The sequence below is a fragment of the Syngnathus typhle genome, linkage group LG13 (genome assembly GCF_033458585.1).
Source record: "Syngnathus typhle isolate RoL2023-S1 ecotype Sweden linkage group LG13, RoL_Styp_1.0, whole genome shotgun sequence".
NCBI classification, from domain to species: Eukaryota; Metazoa; Chordata; class Actinopteri; order Syngnathiformes; family Syngnathidae; genus Syngnathus; species Syngnathus typhle.
The window spans coordinates 583,944-609,515 of NC_083750.1; the positions used below are offsets into that span (position 1 = coordinate 583,944).

The 25,572-nt window shown below is 40.4% G+C and overlaps 2 protein-coding genes and 1 long non-coding RNA gene across 9 annotated transcripts; 1 reads left to right on the forward strand and 2 right to left on the reverse strand.

The window, feature by feature from the left end:
• Nucleotides 1–1,143: 1,143 nt before the first annotated feature.
• Nucleotides 1,144–12,160, reverse strand: LOC133165855 (uncharacterized). Of its 3 annotated transcripts, none has more exons than XR_009717670.1 (8): nt 11,981–12,160; nt 9,338–10,356; nt 8,938–9,238; nt 8,737–8,832; nt 5,467–5,604; nt 5,298–5,381; nt 5,160–5,224; nt 1,144–5,091 (listed from the first exon to the last, which is right to left on the reverse strand). It is a non-coding gene; the product is annotated as an uncharacterized LOC133165855 (long non-coding RNA). The 3 variants fall into 3 exon arrangements; XR_009717669.1 differs by having other exon boundaries at nt 8,938–8,985; nt 9,079–10,356; XR_009717668.1 differs by having other exon boundaries at nt 8,938–10,356.
• Nucleotides 12,161–13,735: 1,575 nt separating this feature from the next.
• ahsg2 (alpha-2-HS-glycoprotein 2) lies at nt 13,736–16,231 on the forward strand. The gene is made up of 7 exons (XM_061294955.1): nt 13,736–13,993; nt 14,451–14,561; nt 14,654–14,735; nt 15,083–15,237; nt 15,326–15,421; nt 15,527–15,598; nt 15,711–16,231. Exons 1-7 carry the CDS (start codon nt 13,796–13,798, stop codon nt 16,062–16,064), a joined length of 1,068 nt encoding a protein of 355 aa, XP_061150939.1. The 5' UTR covers nt 13,736–13,795; the 3' UTR covers nt 16,065–16,231.
• Nucleotides 16,232–16,530: 299 nt separating this feature from the next.
• LOC133165362 (titin-like) lies at nt 16,531–25,439 on the reverse strand. Of its 5 annotated transcripts, XR_009717575.1 has the most exons (8): nt 22,788–25,439; nt 22,341–22,517; nt 22,120–22,238; nt 21,225–21,390; nt 20,566–20,681; nt 19,827–20,499; nt 19,620–19,749; nt 16,531–16,604 (listed from the first exon to the last, which is right to left on the reverse strand). XR_009717575.1 is itself a non-coding variant. In XM_061294947.1 (7 exons), the coding sequence occupies exons 1-7, from the start codon at nt 23,155–23,157 to the stop codon at nt 16,588–16,590; spliced, it is 1,845 nt and encodes a 614-aa protein (XP_061150931.1). In that variant the 5' UTR covers nt 23,158–25,439; the 3' UTR covers nt 16,531–16,587. The 5 variants fall into 5 exon arrangements, 4 of the variants coding, with proteins under 4 accessions (XP_061150931.1, XP_061150929.1, XP_061150928.1 ...); XM_061294947.1 differs by having other exon boundaries at nt 19,620–20,499; XM_061294945.1 differs by having other exon boundaries at nt 16,669–20,499.
• Between the last annotated feature and the right edge of the window lie 133 nt (nt 25,440–25,572).

The window sequence follows — 25,572 nt, forward strand, 5'->3', positions numbered from 1 at the left end:
TTAATAGGGGGTTTTGTCACGATACGATATCATATCGATACAAAGAACTACGATGCGATATTTGCCGATATCTTAAAGCCTGCTGCGATTCATTCACGATATATCGCGATATAGTGCTCTACGATCGATATATATATAATTAATAAAAAATATAGAACAATATCCTGATTTATAACAATTCATACGCAAAATCAACAAGGTACTGCAAACTCTTTATTTAGGAAATTACAAGAGTATTGTAGTATACAAAGTGCTTATTTTAACACTGAACTTTGATGTCGTGTTTTTTCTTTAAATGTGCATCGAGATTTGTGGTCCCTGAATATTTGATCACCGCATGGCAGGATTTACAAACTGCACGTGTCTTGTCCGTTGAGCCATCTTTTCTTTGGAATCCAAAGTGCTTCCAAACGAATGACTTGAAGCCTAAAGGGGAGCAAATTTCTTCGTCTTTTTGGACACTAGCCATAGCACCAGGCCAGGAGCCGCGTACTAGTCGTCGACTCCCCTTTCACGTGCCTGCTCTGCTCACAACACAACAACGCCGGGCGCACTGCTCCCGGAAAGAGGAAGCAAGCAACAATGAACTGGATTTCAAAATAAAGTCGCGTCTAATGTCCGAGTTCAAACGCGGCGACATAAATTGATGTTTACGTTTAGCATCGATGCCAATAAATCGTAGAGCATTATATCGATTAATCGATGTGTATCGATGAATCGTTACACCCCTAGTCATTAAGCTATTCAGGCAATATATCAAAAACATTTGTTATTTCAAAGTGCGCAGAAATACATATCAGATCATAAAGTTATAAAAACCTCTCACCTATCAAAAATGTCTAGTTATGTCTTCTTTATTGATTTGGTGTGTAGGTATAATTATATGCTTAAAATGTTTCTTTTATTGATTTAATATGTGAATATACTTGTCTGCTTATGTACTTTGTTCAATGAGGTTTGAGCATATCTGTTTTTGTAGCTAGGCAGGACTTTTTGTATTTCGACCCCATTCCTTCAGAGACATTCAAGTTTACAGCAAGAATATTCCCAATATTGTCAATAGTGTAAACTAAAGAACAAGCTAAATTGGATCCCTTGCACAGTGTACATGACTGACAAAAAAAATCAAATAAACTGTAGAACTCCATGTAAATGTCTTATTTTTATGAAATTCTGTAACACTTGACCAACAAAAGAAAAATACTTCAATTTCCACTTTTACATCCATACAACACAGCACTCAGCTTCTATTGCAATATTCCATAAAGAATAAAAAGTACCTTTTGAGCCCCCTATCCACTGAGCGACAAGAAATGTAAGGGCTTCCAACCGTTTGGCTAACATGAACAAATACTGTCTAACTGACGTGTACCCAACGTTCGATGCTTTTGAAAAAAACATCAACTGAGTTCATCCATCCATCCATTTTCTGTACCGCTTTATCCCCACAGGGGTCGCGGGCTTGCCGGAGCCTATCCCAGCTGTCATCGGGCAGTAGGCGGGGGACACCCTGAACTGGTTCCCAGCCAATTGAGTTTGAGTTTATTCACGCAATATCCAAGACATACAACATGAAACAACAAACAGTATTACGGATGCGTGAAAGGTCACCCCAAGCAAGCTATTTAAAGCTTTTAATAGGGGGCCTGGTTTCCCATAAGTATCAGATATTGGCCAGATATCCGTACATTTTGAACAACATACAGATATATAATAGACAACAACAACAACAAACACACACAAGGCACAATTGCAGGGCACACAGAGACGAACAACCATCCGCACACGCACTCACACCTAGGGGCAATTTGGAGCGCTCAATCAGCCTACCAAGCATGTTTTTGGGGATGTGGGAGGAAACCGGAGTGCCCGGAGAAAACCCACGTGGACACGGGGAGAACATGCAAACGCCACACAGGGAGGGTCGGAGGTGGAATCGAACCCGCACCCTCCTTACTGTGAGGCGGACGTGCTAGCCAGTGCTCGGTGGAGCCGCCACAACTGAGTTCATTTCTTTTTAAAAGATGCACAAAGGACACAAAAACAGAATACAAAAATCAACCCAAAAATGTAGGAACAAAATCTTCAATGTTAAGCGGTCGTATATTTATGCTCACTTGGTCAAGTCAAACAGGAAAAGGACATCATGCTATTTCAAGCAAGCAGTCATAGTCAGGCCCAGATTTCACATTTCTAAAAGGCAGCCTTGGTTATTACAACGTGAGACAAGATGCGTTCGAGGCTACACTGCAATACAGCTGCAACTGCAAGGATGATTTTGAAATGCTCAAACTCATGAAATTTTACATTATTATTTATGATTATTTAATTTAATATTAGGATGAATCTAAAACTATGTATGAGCTCTTCTATAACTCTTTCAGTCTCTCTTTTACATCTTCTGAAGCCACTCTTACTAAACTCTTGAACATTTGCACAATAAAGTTTAAATAAATAATAGTTTAAAGTTTAAATAAATAAATAAATAATAAAGGCCAAATAAAGTTCAGTTTTCATCCATCCTGAAATTTCATTTGTTTTTTGTGAGCAGTTTGTCATTGTTGAGCCTGTTCTTTGAGGTTACATTCACAAAGCTCCTTGTAGATCGGCTTGCGTATCCCAGGTACCGTATTTCCCGCCCTATAAGGCGCACCTAAAAACCTAAATTTTTATCAAAAGTCGACAGTACGCCTTATAGTCCGGTGCGCCTTATATATGGATCAATTGATGAATTTGTTGATCCATACTGGTTGTACACAGTGCTCTGCCAAAATGTTTTAGTACGTTTTAGTACGACTAGTAAATTACAAGGTCGCATCGCTTCCCAACATTAGGGTAACTGTAGTCAGGGGGCGTCACCGAATAGCTGTTGTACCCGCGAGGCTATTTCATTTCAAAATAGGCTGCTCAGTTAATGTTTCGAGTAAATCTACGGATCGATATGGAAGGGAAACATAGGTAAGTAGTACCAATGCGTTAGATCAAACTTTAGTCAGTTCCGATCAATTTATAGGAGATCGTTTGAGAAACGCGATTGGTTACACTTTGCTGAGGCTCATGGGAGATTGCGAGCTGAGGCTCATGGGATTTTGCGAATGGCTAATGCTATAACGATAGCTGCTATACGCGCGAGGCTATTTCATGTCAAAATAGGCTGCTCTGTTAATGTTTCGAGTAAATCTACGGATCGATATGGAAGGGAAACATAGGTAAGCAGTACCAATGCGTTAGATCGAACTTTAGTCAGTTCTGATCATTTTATAGGAGATCGTTTGAGAAACGCGATTGTTTACACTTTGCTGAGGCTCATGGGAGATTGCGAGCTGAGGTTCATGGGAAATTGCGGATGGCTAATGCTATAACGATAGCTGCTATACGCGCGAGGCTATTTCATGTCAAAATAGGCTGCTCTGTTAATGTTTCGAGTAAATCTACGGATCGATATGGAAGGGAAACATAGGTAAGTAGTACCAATGCGTTAGATCGAACTTTAGTCAGTTCCGATCATTTTATAGGAGATCGTTTGAGAAACGCGATTGTTTACACTTTGCTGAGGCTCATGGGAGATTGCGAGCTGAGGCTCATGGGAAATTGCGGATGGCTAATGATATAACGATAGCTGCTATACGCGCGAGGCTATTCCATGTCAAAATAGGCTGCTCTGTTAATGTTTCGAGTAAATCTACGGATCGATACGGAAGGGAAACATAGGTACCGTAAATTCCGGACTATAAGGCGCACCGGACTATAAGCCGCACCAGCTAAAATTGGGGGATATTTTAGTTTTTTTCTTATATAAGCCGCACCGGACTATAAGCCGCACGTGCACACGCGTCTTTTTACAAGGAAAGACCGTTCACAGAAAGCCTTTTTAAAGTTTTCATAACATACTTTAACATGTCTTTCTAAACCAGTGCTTCTCAATTATTTTCTGTTACGCCCCCCCCTAGCAAGAAGAAAACTATTCGCGCCCCCCCTCCCCACCGTGACTATCCTAACTTGTCTTGTAAGTCGTAAAATGTTGCACTGTCGCAAACGTGACAGAAGTAACAATGAGAGCGCCACTGCCCCCTGCTGTAGTAAACACGCAATTACACTTTATTCTAGTACTGCCAAAAAAAAAGCCTGTTCCCCAGGGTCACACGCGCCCCCCCAGGAATAGCACCGCGCCCCCCTTGGGGGGCGCGCCCCACTATTTGAGAAGCACTGTTCTAAACACTGCCTGTGACGAAGGGTTTAGAGCCCTTTGACGCAGGTCACCTAGCGTGCATTCCTACTAAAGCTCATAATAGTCACAAGCAACACAGCCAGAATAAGCAGCAGCCATAGTAGTGTTTCAAAATAGTATTTTTGTTGTTGTTTTTTTCTTCAAGATAGATACCGCAGTGTATAAAAGTGATCAAGTCATCACAAAAATCACGAAAAAAATCCTTATATAAGCCGCACCTGACTATAAGTCGCAGGATTCAAAATTTTGGAAAAAAGTCGCGGCTTATAGTCCGGAATTTACGGTAAGTAGTACCAATGCGTTAGATCAAACTTTAGTCAGTTCCGATCATTTTATAGGAGATCGTTGGAGAAACGCGATTGTTTACACTTTGCTAAGGCTCATGGGAGATTGCGAGCTGAGGCTCATGGGAAATTGCGGATGGCTAAATCTATAACGATAGCTGCTATACGCGCGAGGCTATTTCATGTCAAAATAGGCTGCTCTCTTAATGTTTTGAGTAAATCTACCGATCGATATGGAAGGGAAACATAGGTAAGTAGTACCAATGCGTTAGATCGAACTTTAGTCAGTTCCAATCATTTTATAGGAGATCGTTTGAGAAACGCGATTGTTTACAGAGTGCTCGTTGGTTATTGGCTAGTGGGTGCATACCGCAACCCTAGTCAACCTCAGTTTGTTGCAGTAAAGCTTCTATTTTATGCGCCTTATAGTCCGGTGCGCCTTATATATGGACAAAGTTTTGAAATGGGCCGTTCATTGAAGGTGCGCCTTATAACCCGGTGCGCCTAATAGGGCGCAAAATACGGTATGTTTTTCTGTGAAAAGTGGAGTGGCTGAGCCAAGGCAAGGGATCTGGAATACTGAGAAGGAAAAAAATAAATAAAACATTTTTGCTTGAATCATCTGGGCTGGTATTGGTCAAGCATACCAGACTGGGGGAAAGTAGCTCCAAGACAAAAACGCCACATTCTCATTGGTTTGCTGTGGCACATTCTGGAAAAGAAAACATAAATAGGTAGCCTGTAGGGAGAATTTTCTGCCCCGTTTTGTTCTGCTTATTGCATACCTCTTCTAGTGACATGGTCCAACCATTTATGAAAGACGTGCGTCGTTTCTCTCTAGCTTCTACGATCAAGTAGTTCAGGATGTTCTGTGGTAAACAAAAAGACATTCAGTAATGTCTAGCCGTGATACCGGCTGGCACAACCAATCGCAACAAAGAATTTGTACTGTACCTGTACAACGTCGAGCAGTTCATTCCCTTGAGAGTCAAACAGACAGATCTTCTTTCTCACGACATCTGTGGCTACCAGACACCAGTGAACCTCCAGATGGATGGGCACCAACAGGAGACTCTTGGAGAACAAATCAACCTGCAGATTTGGGCATAAATAGCAAAACAACAACTATGAGTAATTCATTCAAATATTTTCTTTTACACTTGCCTGTATTTATTGTTGAAACTGTGGATGTACCACTAATACTAATTATCCTGACACTTGAATATGTTTTCAAACTTATTTTAACATTACCACGTGAATGAGATGACTTAGTTTGATTTAATAAAAAATGGACAGGATGTACGTACGACAAAGACTCTCCATTACGTCTACCAACATCCCAGGCTAAACTTAGCTCCTCCTGGATCTATGCTTTACGAAAATTAATCCAAATGAAAGTCGCACTAGGAAAGTAGGAATTAGTATTTTGATGGGTCCACATGTAAGCAATTTATTTTTAAGGGTTTGTAGAATGAAGAAGCACCTTCTTTGTCCATCTCTTAACACACTTTTTATTAAAGCGCCACCGGCTCCCCGCTAACGGGTTCAATAAGCCGGGGTGAAGGGACTCATCCGTATCTAACCACCCGAGTTAAATTAATTCTACCAGAATCAATCTAATTTCTATATGACGCCAATCCATCTCAAGTCATCCGACGCGCCAGTAACTCAATTCGAGGCGACTCGTCTAAATGACCGCACCATAATGATGGCTCCCTTCGGTTGTTTGATGCTTGTGTTATGTTACGGATATTTTTAGATGCCTTTGTTAAGACATTCTAAGGATTCGTTAATTTACTAGAGCGCCCTCGCCCTAGCTGAGCTCAAGATAACTTCTTCGAACCAGACCTGACAATTCCTGATGTTAAGGATTACCGTTTTTTTCCGTGTATAATGCGCCCCTATGTATAATACGCACCCTAAAAATGGCACGTTGATGCTGGAAAAAAGCCTGTACCCATGTATAATACGCACCCAATTTTCTTTTTTTTTTTTTTTTTTTAAAAGTCCCAATGATAGTCACACACGCAGGGAGGCAATGGGTCCAATTTTTATAGTCTTTGGTATAGTCTTAACTAGGCTGGGGGTATTTTTTTTTGTTGGCGTTGATTTCTCCGACTGCCCGTAAAGGCACCACCGCGATCAGATGAAGAGAGGAAAGTGACGTGCGGACATGTGAAAAAGGCGGCTCTGTATGGGAGAGACGAAGAGGAATAAAAACACCCTTGGAAACCAAAACTTGCCCCTCGTCGTGACTCGGAGCCGCAACAAATGTTTCGGATTTGTGTAGGGTACATTGTGACAGCAAACGAGCAGGTGATCGAGCAAGCGTCTGATACGAGAGCATTGCGTTCGTATGGAGCGTGTTTGAAGTGAACAGCAGAGACGAAAGGAACATGGCAAAGTGTTGTGAAATAAAATATTACCTGTAATATGCATTTTGTTATTTGCTGATTGAAACTGCTAATTAAACTGTGAATTGAAACTAATGGGAAGAAAACTGATTTCTCACTCTTTATATAGCTGACGTGTCTTGCGCATCCGTTCTGCGCATCTGTAATGGCGGCTTCCGTATGATATCCGGTTTGCGATGGAGATTAAAAACCAAACAATATTTGACAATGACACACACCATCAAGGATTGCAACATCGCATCAAACGATGTGTCGTCAATTATGAATTTTACTGACTAAGTGTGTTGGGCAGGATGGCTGAATGCGATGCGCGATTGACAACAAACAAGAAGAAAGGTGATTTCAAGTTTTATTTCGAGGGAGATTTGTCATGTCTCGTCCCCAGTTTTGCTATGTGTCTAGGTTGCCATAGTTTCTGTTCGCGTCGCCCCTCCCTTCCTGTGTCACCTCAATCAATGTAACGTGTTTTGTAGGGGTGTAAATCGCGGGTTTTGTCACGATACGATATAATAGATACAAAGAACTACGATACGATATTTGCTGATATCTTAAAGCCTGCTGCGATTCATTCACGATATATCGCGATATAGTGCTCTACGATTGATTCTTTTAATAAAAAATATAGAACAATATCCTGATTTATAACAATTCATACGCAAAAACAACAAGTTAGTGCAAACTCTTTATTTAGGAAATTACAAGAGTATTGCAGTATACAAAGTGCTTATTTTAACACTGAACTTTGATGTGTTTTGTCTTTAAATATGCGGCGAGATTTGTGCTCCCTGAATATTTGATCACCGCATGGCAGGATTTACAAACTGCACGTGTCTTGTCCATTGAGACATTTTCTTTGGAATCCAAAGTGCTTCCAAACGAATGACTTGAAGCCTAAAGGGGAGCAAATTTCTTTGTCTTTTTGGACACTAGCCATAGCACCAGCCCAGGAGCCGCGTACTAGTTGTCGACTCCCCTTTCACGTGCCTGCTCTGCTCACAACACAACGCCGCGCACTGCTCCCTGCTCCCGGAAAGAGGAAGCAAGCAACAATGAACTAGATTTCAAAATAAAGTCGCGTCTAATGTCCGAGGTCAAACACGGCGATATAAATCGATGTTTACGTTTAGCATCGATGCCAATAAATCGTAGAGCATTATATCGATTAATCGATGTGTATTGATGTATCGTTACACCCCTAGTGTTTTGTATTTAAGTCCTGTCTGCCTCTCGCTCACCGTCGGATCATTGCATGTGTTACTGTCATGATGTCTGTTTGGTTTCTGTTCCGGTCTTTGGTAATGTCACCCTGTCTTTTTGTTCCACGTCTTTGTCAGTCAGTCCTGTTGTTGGTTTTGTTGTACCATGATTTTCTTAAAAAAAAAAATAATTTAAAAGAATTTTTTTTAAAAAAAATTGTACCCATGTATAATGCGCACCCCAGATTTTAGGACAATAAATTAGTTAAATTTTGCGCATTATACACGGAAAAAAACGGTACCTTGTCTAATAAAGATCAATCTCAACACATAATAGTACTTAACACAATAATTGGTTCCTCCAACTTAAACACATTGATATTGCTCAAGCTGTTACATTTTAAAATTATGGCATAGCAAACTCATATTCCAAAATTATGCGTTGCTACGTGTTTGAACAGGTCGTGTCCTCTCAATTGCTAACAACTTAATTTATTAGATTTGTTAATTTCCATCAGGTCACCCCTATGTCAAGCTTTAACACCATCTCCTGGTGAAACTTTGAACTACTACATGTTTTGGGATAGCCAATGTGCCTGGGCCAAATTCAATACCTAATTTTACACCATCTCGTACCACCATGCCACTTGACAACCGCAATAACCCTTGGTCATGAGCTGTCGGTGGAAGAAACTGTTGAAAAAATGGACCTGGAAAGAAGAAAAAAAACAAGAGTCATCTTTTATGCCCGGATATTTTGCATCACGAGACATCAATGGCAGTGAATAAGAACAAAGTTAATGATCCTTGATTACCTTGTGTTGAGCAGCCTCCATAATCAATTCCCCATACATGTTTATGACCTACAGGAGGAGAAAGAGAAACAAAGGACGGTGCATGTTCCAAGAATTGCTCTGCTCAGTAAAGTGAAATTTGAGACGCTAAGCACATGAAACCTGGTCATTGAGCCAGTTCTGATAGGCCAGCGTGGTCAAATCATCCAGGGTCAGGGTGTGTTTTTTAAAGACCACTCGGAAGGAGGGAATGGGTTTCCACATTTGAGAGATTTTGCACTTTACAACCTCATAGATGGATTTTCTCCTGCAAAAAAACTAACTAGGCATATTTAAAATTGAATGAACAAACAATAACGTAATTGTGGATCTGTGTGTCATTAAAATAAAGTATTTTATTTGTTTGCTTTCAGATATTCACCAGTCATTGAAACCAGTGTTAAACATCCTCTTCAGGTGTCTCAGCACATCACGTTTTTGCAGTGGGATGAAGGTTCCATACATTGTGAAGAAGTCATGAAGAAATTCTAGAGAGATTACGAACACAGGCAATGCAAATATATTCTCAACATTTTGAGACTTAGAGGCTTTGGGTGAACCAAAATTGCAAAAATAACATTTGTATAGGTGACCTTCTCTGAACTACTTAACTTCACAGGTGCAACTGTTTGTTTTCAAACTTACCGTAATTTTCGGACTAAACGTCGCACCGGAGTATAAATCGCACCAGCCATAAAATGCCCAAAAAAGCGGAAAAAACATATATAAGTCGCTCCGGAATATAAGTCGCATTTTAGGGGGCAATTTATTCGACAAAATCAAACACCAAGAACAGTCAAGAACGAGGAACAACAGGCTAAACGATAGCTATGCTACTGTGGCAACAACACAAACTAAGAGCTGAGAACGGCCCTGACGTAAAATTCAGAGTTATTAAAAAAACTATTACATAAATAACACGTTAATAAAACCATCTGCGTCACTCCAATTCATTAAATCCATCACTCGTCCTTTGTCAACAATGCGTGCGCGCCGCTGACGGCTCTTGCACTTGTGTTGATTGGTCATCAACAAGCTTCTGACAACAACCACAGTTTCTTTGTTTCTTGAGATGACAATCCAATGAGTGTTATTTTGGAGGGGACTGCAAATTCAAACTCTGCAACACTTTCTGGTTCCATGCTTGTGGTTTGGATGATGGTGCCCGGAGGGTAGGATGTTTGTGATGTTGAGGCATGATCTGGTACGCCATATTGGCACCAATTTTCTGCCTCCAATTAAATTCCAAAAGTACTTCTCTCTGTTTCCGCCACATCCACAGCTACAATTTACAATACAAACGTCTCTTAGCTCGCTTGGAGAGATGTGAGACGCCCTTGATTGAAGACATAGATTCCTTGGTTTCTGCTTGAGGTAGTCCAGCTTCCTTATCCGGAACACCTGGAAGAGTTGGAGAGCGTTACAGGAGGAAGAGTTTTAGGAGTTAAGACTAGAGTGAACCTCCATTTATCATGGGGTATGCTCAAGTCAAATGTATTACAAAGATCCTTCTTGACTGAAAACAAAAAGTGAGAAAAGCCATTACTTAAGGAAAATGCTGCACTACACACCAGTATAGCAGGGATTGGTTGTCTGGTTGTACGGATAGAAGAGTGAGGGATGTAAGGGCATCTTATTTTATGATTACAATGCATGGTGACATCCCATATACATAGTATCATTATGGGGGCGACAAGGTGGTAGAGTAGTTGTCGTCCAACCCGAAGGTTAGTGCTCAATACTCAGCTAAGAAAGAGTGACCCGACGTCCTCTTTTTCCCGGACGTGTCCTATTTTTGAGCCCTAAAAAAATGTCCGGGGGGAATTTCAAAAATCGCCCAGGATTTTGTTGGACTGCCTCAAACATAATACATGTACAATACATTGTCAATAGAATTGCCACTCCGTTCCATTTCACTCAATTCCAGGTTTTTCTGTATCGTTCGGCAATAAGTCACGCCCTTCTCCTCAAATCTAGTCACTTTGCTACGAAGTAGGGTGGGCTGGCCAGTGTAGGCCGAGTGTTTACAAGCAATGCCGAAACGAAAATGCACATTCACGGAGGAGTTGAATAAAAAAATTCCTGTTGTTCCGCCAGGGTCGTGATCCTTATGAAGCAGAGTGCTTGACATGCAAGGCAGGCACTTATGTGTCTGTGGCAAAAAAAGGTGCCAATGCACCCCACAAGAGGAGGACTGAAGAGGAGCCCTTTATTTTTCTTCGAATGCTGCACCGAAGGCCGTATTTCTTTTCTTTTTTATATTAGTGTACCACTAAACAACAACAAAAGATGCACGCATGTTTTTGTTAGTGTAAATATGTTTTTGTTATTGTATGTATATTGTTTTGTGTTATCCGGGCCAATAAATGCAATTGTTATACAGAGACCATGTCATTTGTGTCATAGCATATGAGACAAATGAGCCCCCCGTCCCCCCCCCCCCCCCCAAAAAAAGACCACGCCCCTCCCAAAAAAGGTCTCACCGTAGTTAAGACTACAGTGATCCCTCGCTACTTCGCGTTTCGTTTATCGCGGCTTCACCACATCGCGGATTTATTTTCCAAATTAAAAAAACATTTAAATGTCAAAATAAAACTTCTAAATTGAGGACACGTGTCTAACCTTTAGGACAATGTAGTATTGCTCCAAATGTTCGTTTACATTCCTTTAGAAGTCCGTTTCTGCGTGTTAGCACAATCGCGAATTAGCAACTTTCTGCTAACTCGTTAGCCTGCCCAGTACTTCTTGTTGGTGATCGTACTTCGCGGATTTCACTTATCGCGGGTGGTTTTTGGAACCAATTATCCGCGATATACGAGGGATAACTGTATATCAAAGGTCCGTGATCAAGATACGTAACCACCAGTTGCTCCTGACGCTGCACCCTCAGCCCACTTATGAATACAATTGAAAAAATTGGCAAGAGGTCATTATAGTAGAGTGACGTTTAGACTCACTAATAGTACGTCTGCGAACGTATGCAGAGTAAAGTGAAAAGAACATAAAACAAACTACAACAACGTACCATCAGTCGTAATAGATGTATTGCAGACGTTTCCCCAGCGAGGAAGTTTAACTTAACAGCATTTCCTAAAATAGAATAGCCACTCTAACTTCTCGACAACAAAATAAAAGCAAGAAATGACTGCTTTTCTACACGTTCTAAATTACCATGCTGGGCGCGGACATCGGGTGTCGCATTTTGATGACGTTTTGATGCACGTTGTCCAATAATATTTGGGCAAGAAGACTAACCGGTAGTACCACAAAGAAGATGGCAAGATGCCTACGAGGCGGCCATATTAGAAAGGGACAACGTTCCCAGCAAAGACCAACTGAACTGTATTCATGACACCATTGGAATACAAATTCAAATGGTTTTCTTTTAAGTCCACATCTTCTATGAAATTCTGATTGTGACACACTAATAGCAGAGCACCACAGTACGCACTCAGCAAAGTCAATAACACCGGAATGACCTTGAATAAACCAACAAATCCTCATTGTTGTTTGCTCAGTTAACGGACACCCTGTTAAATGTATAGAACCAAAGTCCAAGTTTTAGTTCTACCAGACAACGAATTATTATTCAGTGGTTGCTTGGAAACGGAGAAAATTTGATAATTTTCAAACCATAAAACCATTCATTGTCATCCAGTTTCATCATCTTTATTGTGCAAAATAAGATATATTTTATTAGAAAAGTCTTACAACTACAATAAACTGAAAAATTCAGTATAATTACTGAAATGATGATAATGATGATCTCATCTCAGTTAAACCCCGTTACATATTACACAGTGAAGCAAGTTGCTAAATCGATGCCCTTTCCTGTCCTCAAATAAGCACCCATGACAAACATCCTTTTTGTTGTGCAATCCACTGATAACTGAGGCACCTTGCTCAGAATCTGTCCTCAGTGGGTGCACTGTAAACATCATCCATTCATACTTTTACATTCAGCAGACATTTCGGGTCATTGTCGACGCCATGTTTATTCAATACAGAAACATCTATCATCATCAAAAGGCTGTTCTAAAAATCGCTCAGTTGTGATGGGAGATTGATTTAAGAGTGAATGTACTTTTGCGCTATATTCTGTCTGATGTATGCACACTTGCTCCATTTTTGCTCCTCTTATTTATTATGTTATTTGTTTATTATTTATTCATCACTCTTATTCATTCATTATTTGTGCCTTATGGTTTTTATTTTTTGTGTTTACTTGTATGTATACTGTGTACTATGTCTTGTCACCATGGGATAGTGGGAACGTAATTTCGATCTCTTTGTGTGTCTTGGCATGTGAAGAAATTGACAATAAAGCTTTGAAAATACAAACACTTGGAGTGTTGACTATCACTGCTAGAAAAGTACTACACTACTTTAAAAATTACACAACACTGCTTGTTTTTATTATAGTATTTCAGGAGAAGGAGTCTGCACCGTCTGTGATCGACTGAAAAATTAACTCATCAAAATATGTGTACTCTTCATTTAAGTCATTTTACTTGCATGGTTGACAGTTAGGGCAAATTGAAAGTTACCACAAATATACTTACTATCTTGAGCCCTGCTCTACAAAACTGGCACTGAACATAAATAAATGAATGAAAACTTGTGACAAAGTCCCTGGCTTTTTTTTTTGTACTATTGATCTTACCATTCAACATGCAGTTCCACCCACCCACACGTGACATGATAGCAAGGACAGTACGTGTTTAACTTGGCTGTTTTCCCATTTAAAGTACTATATATATATATATACACCAAAGCCTGCATGTAGTCTCTCTCTTTTCCTCCTCATCCTTTCTGATTTTCTATCTTTTCCTGCAAAGAAATGAATCGACTTAGTATCACAGTGGTCCTGGGACTACTGGCGCTTGGGTCCGCTCAGCTCAGTATACGCCAGCCCGAGTGTGACTCTCCTGACGCGGAAGAAGCCGCACTTGCGGCTCAGGAATACCTCAATGGCCAGCACACTCACGGTTACAAATATGCACTTAACAGGATTGAAGATATCAAGATCATCACTAAGGTGAGTTGGGGACACATATTAAACCACAATTAATATGTAGGCAAAATAGTTTTTTTAAATACTGAGGATAAGTGATTGAAAATAATGATGGTGCAGATCAGGTAAGGTAAGTTAGGGTCACACAAGATTAAAGAAAAATAAAATATAAAATAAATTTAAACACTGTCAATATCGAAGTTTCTACTGACAAAACAAATAAAAACAAATTTATTTTAAGTATCCCTGTGATTTTTTTAAAAGTAATTAAAGAAATTTCATAATCATTTGGATTGTATATTTAAAATAAACGTCATATCTTATAACAATTAAATGTAGTCAAAATTTTAAATGTAAAAAAAATCTGACTAATTTACACTTATTTAACAAAATAAAATCTGTGTTTGCAAACCCCTGGTGTTGCCAGAATTATAATTTTTATGTATTGGTTTTTTAAATAAAAATGTTTTCTATGTGATAGGACAATAAAGATGACATCTATGTTGTTGAAGTGGACCTTCTGGAGACGTACTGTCACGTGTTGGACCCCACTCCTGTTGCTAACTGTACAGTCCGACCTAAAAGACTCACTGTAAGTAAAAACCAAATGTTTTCTTGAGCAATAGTATCAATTCTGTAATACTATCAAGGTTTGGTACTTGCTTAAAATATGTCTCAAATCAGGCGGTAGAAGGTGACTGTGATGTGGTTCTGACAAGGGTTGGAGGAGTGCTGACCGTCACAGCCTTCAAGTGTAAGACGGAAGGTAAAATATGAAACAGTCTCAATAGAATTGGAAAATACAACAGAAATCTGAAAATTGTGAGGTGGCAAAAGTACTCACAATGTACTAAGAAAAAAAACAAGTACAATTAAAGCGAGCTAGCTTTATTTGTTTATTTATTTGATGTCCATCTTACCATCTTGTCTTGGCATTAAGCAAAGGTAACGCAACAGCTGCAAGCCTAACTTTTGAGGAATTGTTCACAATATGCCAAACTAAAAAAATAAAAAGGCTAAGTAACAGCTCATGTCAGTATCATCACCTTTAGGGTACGTTGGTCTATAACAACATTCAGTTAACTATTTTTTTTTTTCCTTTACGGTGTTTAGAATCAACAGAGGACCTCTGTTTGGGCTGTCCTACTCTCCTTCCACTGAACGACACCGGAGCACTCAACTTTGTCCGCACTTCTCTGGCAACCTTCAACAACAACACAATCAACAAAACATTTTCTCTGCTTGAGGTCGGTAGGCTGTCGACACAGGTAGGTTCCCACAATTAGTTTTACATCTGGAGGTTTGACTTTGTAGGAAAACCTGTTGGGACTTAACGCATTTAAATCATTGTTTTAGATTCTCTCTGGTGGACCACGCTATCTGGCAGAGTATGTGATCGCTGAGGCTAATTGCACTAATGATGTCTGCGTGCCGCTGAATGATGTTATGGCTGTAAGTACTTTATCAGTTTATCGCCAGTCTTATTTGCGGGCCACCAAAAAAAAATTCCCCACTAAGCAACTAAATGCGTACAATTCTTCCACCTGATTCTCTCAGAGTCGCGGTATTTGCACTGCCAATGACCTGGGACCTGGCCACACAGTTGACTGCAAGATGTTTGCCATTATGGTGAGTTATACAGTAGTCTTGTCTAAACCAAGTTAACAGCAACACTACTCAAATAGTTAGGAATGCTGGGCTTTTGGATGACCCTGAAATGCTGCCGGTGCATTTTCTTCAGGTGCCTCCTCAAGATGTCAACAGCACTGGGGTTTCTCGCACATTGCCAACGGTCCACGTGCACACACAAAACATGACCAGAAAGCATGGTCTGAGACACCACAAGCTGACTTCTCTCCACGACCCGCATGTTACCGGACTTCTATCTTCCGAGTCGGCATCAGAATCTGCTGAAGTGGTGTCGGTAGCCACCCCTGCAGTGTTGAACGCTACAGCAACTGTTCCAACTGCTGACACATCTGCTTCAGTAAGTGCTGAGGTTCCCCTCGCAGTGGTTAAGAGAGACGCATCTGCCACAGCTACAGACCCAGTTCCCCTGATGCCACGGTGCCCTGGGAAAGTCAGATTATTTTGAGCATATGAGAATAAGCCGTATTACTTCTGAAAGGTCCAACTATAAGTAACTGCTACGTTTCCATGTTTTTTGTTTACATGGCATTTAACACCCGCTACTCCTTGGCTATAAGTGTCAAACTGAAAATGACACCTTGTCATTTTATTGTAATAAAACGTTTTATGAAATCTTGTAGTCTTTGAGACTCATCTCAAAATGTTTTCACTTGTATTCAAGTTGCATGCATACCTATACTAAACTACCAGTAGTTTAAAACAGTTGGAGATGTGACAAGTTCAAAATTAACAGTCAATATAAAACAAAGCAATTGCCCAGAGGAAGCAAGTCGCATTAATCTGTATTTACTTTGAAATTCTCATTTGACACTTTTGCCATGCGCATTTGAAAACTGACCTGTTCCATCTACTCCAAGATAGGCAGGCTTGGTAACTTTTTCAACTTTTATTGATGACAAAAGACGTAAAGGTAAAGTCGAAAGTTTATTTGCAATTAAGGCATGTCATCTTAGCTTGTGACCCTCTTACTACAGACAGTCCAATCCTGAAAGAAATAAGCTGGATCAGTATGAAGATCAGGAGAGGAAATTGCATTTAAAATAATTTACCATCTCTGTTGACCTTCATTCTTTTGATTCAGGAATGCGTGGTGGATTTGCTTCATTCTTATACCCGATTAGTACATCAAGCTGAGGTTTTGAATCCCAGGTGTTAACATGTTGAAGATTCAGAGAGCTCACATGACTAACTGGGATATTTTCGTCTAGAACCCTGAAATTATTTGTTGACTCCATAGAACCTTTGGGTTCTTTACCCGGTGGACCACGCTGTAGAAGTATATATCCTCTTGGCTTAGAAGAATGCCCAGTCTGATCACGTTTTGAGGATAGTTTAGGCTTATTCCAATGTGATGAATGCTGCAAGTTCTGAGTTGTTGCTTCAGCATCATTAAACATGGAGTACTGGAAAAAAGGACTGAGCTCCTCCTGTACCCCAAGATGGGAAAGCCTATGAGATCCAAGGGAGAATGTCCCAGGTACTCTCATATGATTTGGGTTCTGCTGCTGAAGATAATTAGAGACAGACTTTGCATTCCGACCAGGCTGATAATTGAACACCCCAAATTCGCCATTGGGCTTTTTGGGGTGCTTATTTTGTGCCTCTTGACTTGGAGGGGTATACAATGGATTGTGAATCCTGAAGGGCATAACTTGACGGGAAAACTGGCTTGGTAACTTAAGACTATTCTCAAATGGTAGCTTAGTTTCCTGTGAATTATGTTTCGGAGCCAAATAAGGATAGATTTGTCTTTTAGGAGTTCCTACCCTGTCTGCGATGCTTTCTGATAATGAAGCAGAATGGCCACCTTGTTGGAGGTGATAAGGTTGATTATTTGGAATAGAAACTGTGGGGTTTCTCTGATTATATTTTTCTTCATCTAGTTTTTGAGCAGGCAACGTATGACTTGTGTGACTTCCAGGTCTATAATTGGCCATGGAAGCGACAAATGGAAATTCTTGTGAGACTACACGTGCCACTTTGCCATATTGCTCAGGAGACGAGAGATAGAGATGCTGATGGAAAGTAATTTGTGGGCAACAATTTGAAAAACCAACAGCGCATAATTTGATGCAACCATTTGTTGAACCATGGGGGACTGCAGCATTATTAGTGGACTGTGGAGTGGACTGTGGTTCTTTGGCTGAGGGTAATGTTACAGAGTGCAGCCATTGTGGATAAGGCATCTTATCCTCTGGAGGTTGGATGGGTTCAGGTTTTTCTACTTTAGGCTTCTGATTGGGACTTTTTTTATGTATTGCACCGACTGATTTTATGGGTGTTTGAGATTCTAGAGGCCAATAAACATTGCCAGGTACCTCAGGTTTCGGTGGAGCAGGTGGGTTCTTGATAACTACACCATTATTAAATGGATGGACTGGGTTAGATGGTCGTTGCACATGAACCGAGATGTCTGGCTGTTTAGAGTCCGTCAGCTGTGGGAAAGGTATCGGCTTTTTGGGCAATTCTGGGACAGGCATAGGGTAATAAACCAGGTAGGTATCATATGGCTGCTGGACTAGACTTTGAGGAAATTCAAGTGGTTGGGGGGCCTTGATAGGCTTGACAGATAGTTTGTTTCCATGCCAAAAGTGGTTGAATGGCTGCTTCACAGGGCCCAGTGGAGCCTCAGACTCTTGTGGCTTCCATAGCCATGGACGCAGCATTGTTTTTTTGGCTGGTTCTTTGGAACTGGGATTAGGGTAAAGTGGAAATACAGTTGGAGCAGATAACTGCAATTGTCCTTGAGGGACTCCAAGCGCCAGTGGTTTGAATGGCCATGGATATGGCTTTTGGTGTTCGGCTGAGTCTTTAGAACTAGGCCTTGGATCAAGTGGAAGTGGGTATGGATCAGATGGCGGCTCGAAACGCCCATGTGGATCCTCAGGCTGTTGTGGCTTGATAAGCCATGGATTTGGCATAGGATTTTTGGCTTGTTCTTTAGGACCTGGCTTTGGGTAAAAACTATACTGGTATTGATTGCTTGCCGGCTTCACTGGTCCAGGAGGCATTGGCAATTTTTGTGGCTTGAATGGCCATAGTTGCAGCATTGGCCTCTTAGCGGCTACTTTGGGACTGGGCAGAGGATACAGTGGATAGGGGTATGCGTTGGTTGAAGGCTCCACTTTATTTGGAGGGCCCTCAGGCTTTTGGGTGGGTTTTTGAGGACTGAGGATAGGATTAAGTGGATAGGGGTATGGATCAATTGGCTGTTCCACGTGACCTGAAGGGACTCCAGGTATTTGTCTATTGGTCATTGGTTTATTGGTGAGTTCTTTCGGACTGGGCATAGAGTATAGTGGATTGGAGTATGGATCAGTTGACTGCTCCACAACACCTGGAATGACTTTAGGGTTTTGTGGATTAGGCATTGGCATTTTGGTTGAGTCTTCAGGGTTGGGTTTAGGATAAAGTGGATAAGGATCAATTGGCTCATCTACATCACCTGGACTGACCTCAGTCTTTTGTGTATTAGGTGTTGGTCTTTTGGTAGTTTCTTCAGGACTGGGCATGGGGTAAAGTGGATAGGGGTATGGCTTAATTGGCTCATCCACCTGACCGGGAGTCACCTCAGGCTTTTGTGAATTAGGCATTGGCTTTTTGGTGGACTCTTTAGGACTGCCCCTGGGGTATACTAGATAAGGGTATGGATTGGGTGGGTGATGCACTGGACTGGAAGGGACCTTGGGGTTTTGTGGATCAAGAATAGGTTTTTTGACAGAGTCTTTATTAGGCAAAGAAGAAAGAGGATATGGGTGGATATACTGATAGGCTGGCTCCTGCACTTTAACTGGAGGGATCGCAATTTTAGAATCTTTAATTGTTTTTTTAGGATTTGGCATGGGATAAAGCGGATAGGTGAATAGATATTTTTGCTGCTCTATTTGTTTTGGAGGGTCTTCAGGCTGTTGTGGAGCTGGCATAGACTTGTCATTTGGTTTAAGACCAGATCCTGGCATGAGGTTTGAAGGAGAAGTGGTGACTGGCTGGGGAACCTTACCTGGTAGTTCCTCAGGTTCTTGTGGAGGCCATCGTTCGTTTTCAGGGTCAGGAAAAAATGGATAGAGGTTTGGATACAGTGGTTGACCAGCGCTAACTGTTCGTGCCTCTGGGTTGTGTGCTTGTGGAAGCTGTGGAGAAGATGTAGGCTTGTCATCAGGTCTTCGTAGCGGGTATAATGGATATTTAGGCGAGGCTGGCTTTGCACCTTTACTTGGTGGCACCGGATATTGCTGTGACACTTGAACAATCTTAGTATCTTTTATTGGTTTGTTTTCAAATAGTGGGTTTGGCAAGAATGGATAATATGGTTTCTTGAAGGGACCAGAAGGAACTTGGGGTGATTGTGGCTTGGGGGAGTCACGAGAAGGAACAGTATTTGAACCTTCACTTGGTTTATTTTCAGATTCGAGTATTTGTAAGAAGGGATAATGTGGCTTCTCCACATGACCTGGAGGTACTTCAGTTTTATGTGGAGCAACTGTAGGCTTTTGTACAGGGTCTATGACAGGGCCAGGTGTATGATTAAGTTGATAGGGGAAGAGATAAAAGCGAGTTTCAGGTGTTGGTGGTTGGAAAGGCTGTGGAGCAGGTTTGGGCTTGTCTGGTTTATTTTCAGGCTGTACAGGAAGGAGATGGTTCACTGGCTGCTCTGCGTGACCAGGAGAGGATCCCATTTGGATTGGATTTCCAACAGGCCCAGGGTTGTGTGGAACCGGTTTGTAGTGACTTGAAAGTGGATAATAGAATGGCTGTGAGGGATGCAAGCCTATGTTTGGGGATTCTAATGACTTTGTTGGTTTAGATAGACTTTGAGCCATTGATGGACATGAAATCTTGGTTGCTCCTTCACCGGCCAATCCAACGGAGTACATTCCATTCTGAAATGAAAGGTGCCAATCCTTAATATTCTTTAAACAAAACTTAAATTGCAACAACTTCTTTACCTTCTTCTCCACACAGGCACCATAGTGGACAGACAGGACCACACCTTTGGCATTATCCACTACGCCGATCTCACATTTATGTAATGTAGCATTTAGCAGCTCCCATTTGCCATTCACTGTAGAGAATTACAATGCAATCCGTTAAAAAAGTCAATTCAAAGTCTGCTTAACTGTCAATCTCTTCACATGTCAAGACACACAACGAAACCGAAATTACGTTTCCTCTATCCCACGGTGACGAGGCACAGCACACGATAGACATACAAGTAAACGACAAAATAAAAACAAGGCACAAACAATAAATAAGAGTGATGATTAAATAATAAATAAACAAATACCCCAATAAATAAGGAGAAAAAACAGAGCAAGTGTGCATACAGCAGACAGTAAGCATTGCGCAAAAGTACAGGACACTACGCAGAAAGGGGGAGAGAGTTCAATTTGTATTCCAGTTTAGTGTACTCAGTCCTCAAACTGGAGTATCCAGTCACCCAAGGGGCTGTGGACCATAACTTAGGTCTGCAAAATTATTCATTTTACAGCAAATAATTTAAATACACATACCCCCCTGGACCTAAAATATGTGAGTACCCCTGGCATAAATGAACAATAAGAGCTCGCAGAATGGAAGAAGCTATTTTAAGTTACTTAATACTCACTATTTATTTGAATTTTAGAGAGTGGGATGATCCATTCAGTTTTCACAATCATGCCTTCTGTATGACATGTGACCATTGGTGACCTGGATGAAGACGGTCGCATCAGGGGGCATGTCATAGTCACCGGTAACCCCCACCAAAGTAATTGTAGCACATAAGAATCCTCCTAGAAAAACAATTGATTTCCATGGTGACACTGCCATTTACATGGGCCTCATTTGATTAATTGGAAATCTAAAAGTGTCAAGATTAGACTGCCTTATCACCAGTTTATTTGTAAACTGGTAAATGCTGCAGTTTTTTTAATTATTTCATTTAGAGTACCGTTCTTTCCGGACTATAAGGCGCACCGGACTATAAGGCACACCTTCAATGAATGGCCCATTTTAAAACTTTGTCCATATATAAAGGCGCACCATTAATGCATCATGTCAGATTTGTAATCCAAATCAAATCATTCTCCATTTTATCTTTTTTATTTCAACTTCAGAGGCAATAAAATTACTTTATAATCACAAAATAATGATCCATAGTCTTTTATTCATGATTCCTAGTCTTCAGCGGGCCACTTATGATTGATTTCATGACAATGCTTTGGGCCAGTTTAAATTTAGGAATTTGGTCCATATATAAGGCGCATTGGACTATAAGGCGCACTGTCGGCTTTTGAGAAAATTTTAGGTGCGCCTTATAATCCGGAAAATACGGTACTTAAATTTATCAAATAAAAAATTAGTTTTCAGAAAAATGCTCATGAAAAACTGTTCGTTTTTTTTTGACTGACGTGTTGTACTGACTTTTCTAAAGCTGCTTCACGTTTCCAAACTAATTCTGTTGCAAGGTGCTAGTGAAAAATTGCCAAACGAAGCAACAAAAGTTGGCAGACTTGTCTTACCTCCAGGGCAACAAAACAACCATTATAAGGAGCAACCAAAACCATATCTTTTTGTGTCGACTTGATGGTGTAACCGCAGCTTTGTGGGAGCTTGGAGAGAGGCAACGGAGACAGATGACCTGGGACACAATTTCAATTTAACAGGTAATTTAGAATGCAAATAAGTGAGAAATTGGATAATTCTCCATTTGAGATAAAAAATAACCAAGGTACAAACATACCTCTATCCACCAAAATCAGAGATCCAGGAGTGGATGAAATATCTTGGACTTGAAGTTTCATCGAGTCTGTTGTACATTCCACCTCTGGATCCATTTTAATGAGCTGATCCATCACTGCTGTGCCTGCTTCTGAAAATCTGTCAACCTCCATACTGGGTTGCCTGTAAACAACCCATCCTTTGTTGGGGGGGGGGGGGTCAATTCATATGAAAATAAATATTTAAAATATACAGCAATGTACATAAGATACAATTCACCATTTTAAAAGTCACTTCCAATGGTCAGGCTCACCATAATTGGTGGCTTTCGTGTCATTTTACCTTGAACCAAACTTTCCAGTGACAAGAACAGTCTATGCACCTGCACTAGTTTAAACATGACATTCTGATTACTGCATATGCTCACAACAAATGTGAAATAATTTTTTGTAAAAGCGGAAATACATACCCATATCCGCTTGGTAATCGGAATCAGCATTGATGATCTGACTTGTGGCTTTGTTAGGGGGGTCAGCTTGCTGAAAGATCAACAGCCTTCCACTGTAGGAACCATCATTTCTGTTTGGAGTCAGTGGAGACTTGTGTCTGAATTTAACTGATGTCTTCAACCTTGCAAGTTGGGAGCATTGGCAAAATGTACTGGCAGCAAGCAGAAAAAGTCCAAAATACAATAAAATCAGAGAGCCCCCTGGCTCTCTACACGCCATTGGAACTAAAAAAAAAGGCGCTGCATACAGAGAAAGTAGAGTTCTACTGTGCTGACCACTGAAGGGACAGTTGGATAGACAGGCAGGATTAATGAGGAAACAGAGAGACATGCCGCACCAGGTGTTATCAATGGATTAATTGTGGGTGTGGCTTACAACATTTCCTATAGGCTTGCAAAACCGGTTCACTAGGAGGGACAAAAAATTAGAAACACAGTGGGTGGCAGGCCATGTATTTAGTATGCGTATTTGGGTTATATGGCATGAAAAAATAAAACAGCAGCACACACATAACTGAACATCATTCTACTGCGGTACAAATATATTTATCTAATAACATTACAAAACAAAATAAATCTCAGAGATTTTTTTAGAATGCAAGCAGATCTTTACACATTGTTTTGCTATAGTTGAGCTTTCCCATCAGTTGAAAAACGATTATATCAAGGGCCAGTGATTGAAATTTGATTTGTGATCCATTTTATTCATTTATTGAAACATTTTAATATTGTGAATTTTATTATAATCACGTGTAAAACCACACCATTTACTAAAATAAGGTAGCAATATGGAGGATATCCAATTTTGAAAAGATACAGAAAAAACGTTTTTTTATTGGTTGAAGAATATAGTCGTATGAATATGTTTGATATATATTTTGATATACTATATGTTTGCTTAACCTAACCACTCAGTCGTAGGTCTAAGTTTATTATGACATTTGTTGCTCAATGATTAAAAAAGTAATTAAAATCTTGTGTAGTTGCGAATGTCACGAAAGACACAAAGACCTTTTTCTCTCTCGTTTAATTCTGTACATATTCCACAAAGTCTGGAGATAACTGATGACAAAATGTCCCTTCGGAAAGTGCCATTAAAAGTTATTTCTTGCCAGGGCACCAGGTAAAAATCCAACTAGTAGCAACACATGAGGTTGATTTTTATGGCACTGAATACACAATTCTCGGAAGTTTATCACAAGACGACTTACAAATGTTCTTATTCCAACCAACACCACTTTCAATAAGTTTAGTGTACACAGCATTATTTTTATTCATTTTGTTTTTTAGCTATAATTATAATACTTCTAAGTACCATACGATGACAATTTGTGAATACATCTTGGATGACTAAAGCACAATGCAAATAATGTCAGAAGTTGACACCCTTGGTTTACAGTCAGTATGCATTCATGTAGTTTCAGTAGTTAATGAAGTTAGTCGAAAAAAATCAACATCAAAGTCTATTAGTATTGACAAATTTAAAGTAGTGTCGAAGTCTTAAAAACAAAAAAGGGAGACTTTACGATTCTACAACTTTCCGAAGCCGCCTAAGGTTTTATTTATTACCGTCAACGGGTAATGCCAACAATCATCTATCAGAATGGAAAGGAGGTGGACATCCTTGTACATCAATGATTGGTCCAAGGTGGGAAGAAATGGGGAAGGAGGACGAGAACGGGGTGGTAATTAACAGCCAATTGGACAAATTGCAGGGGCTGATTGATAAATGTGAGCTGTCGCAGAGGTGGAATGACCACAGACGACAGAATGTGAGGAAAGCCGTTTGAGCATTTATTCAATATACTTGAAAGTCAACTTGAGGTCCGCGTACTAGCATGCATTGTCCTCACTAGTAGGACAGTTTAATACACTATTAGACAACTAGTAGAACCATCGAGTCTTCCTACTAATGTTCATTCCACAGCTTGAGAGACTTCTGGCCCTCGAGTGTGATCTTAGGCTGGATGTCAACGTTGAAAAAATGCTTAAATGGGTTTATCTGACTCTGGGCAAAGACTTCACTGGTACATCCGACTCTGGGCAAAGACTAGTATATGGACCTCTTAAAACAGAATATCAAACTAGTTGACTAGTCAATTAACTCGTCCACTAACTAGTCGACTGTCTGACTGGTAAATCACTAGTAAGACCATTCAGCACACTTGCATAACAACTGACTTGCTATTAACGATTTTTCCACTATTGCAATACATTTCTCCAGAATAGTATGACAATACTTGTGGGCATTTTGGTTCTACAAGTATGATGCAGAACGTTCCAAGTGCGTGTGACACATGCCTTCTATTTGGATCTAGTAATGTTGCTACTGTAGCAAAGGATTACAAGTAGTAAGATGTAATTATATACTAGTAGGTCAACATGAGACTACTGGGGACAGAAAAAACACGTAGGAAGATATCCTTGACATTCATCTTCAAGTCCGTGTTTACTCTGTCCTCGAGTGAGTCCACGGGTCCATTGACCTTGCACTAGATACCAAGAATACCAACTCAAAACTCAATCATCAAATCAAGGATATGAAATAAAGGCTCAGACAGCTTTCCACAAGAATATGTTGGCAGTATCACAACAACGCTGTCCTTACACTACACTCGAACAAGCACATCTTTTCAAGATAACATCCAGGTACATGACATGGACATGTGAGGGCAGGTCCAAAAAACAAAATGGGGGCAGGGGGTGGTACAGGGGCACATGGCAAATTTATACACAGATACAAGCT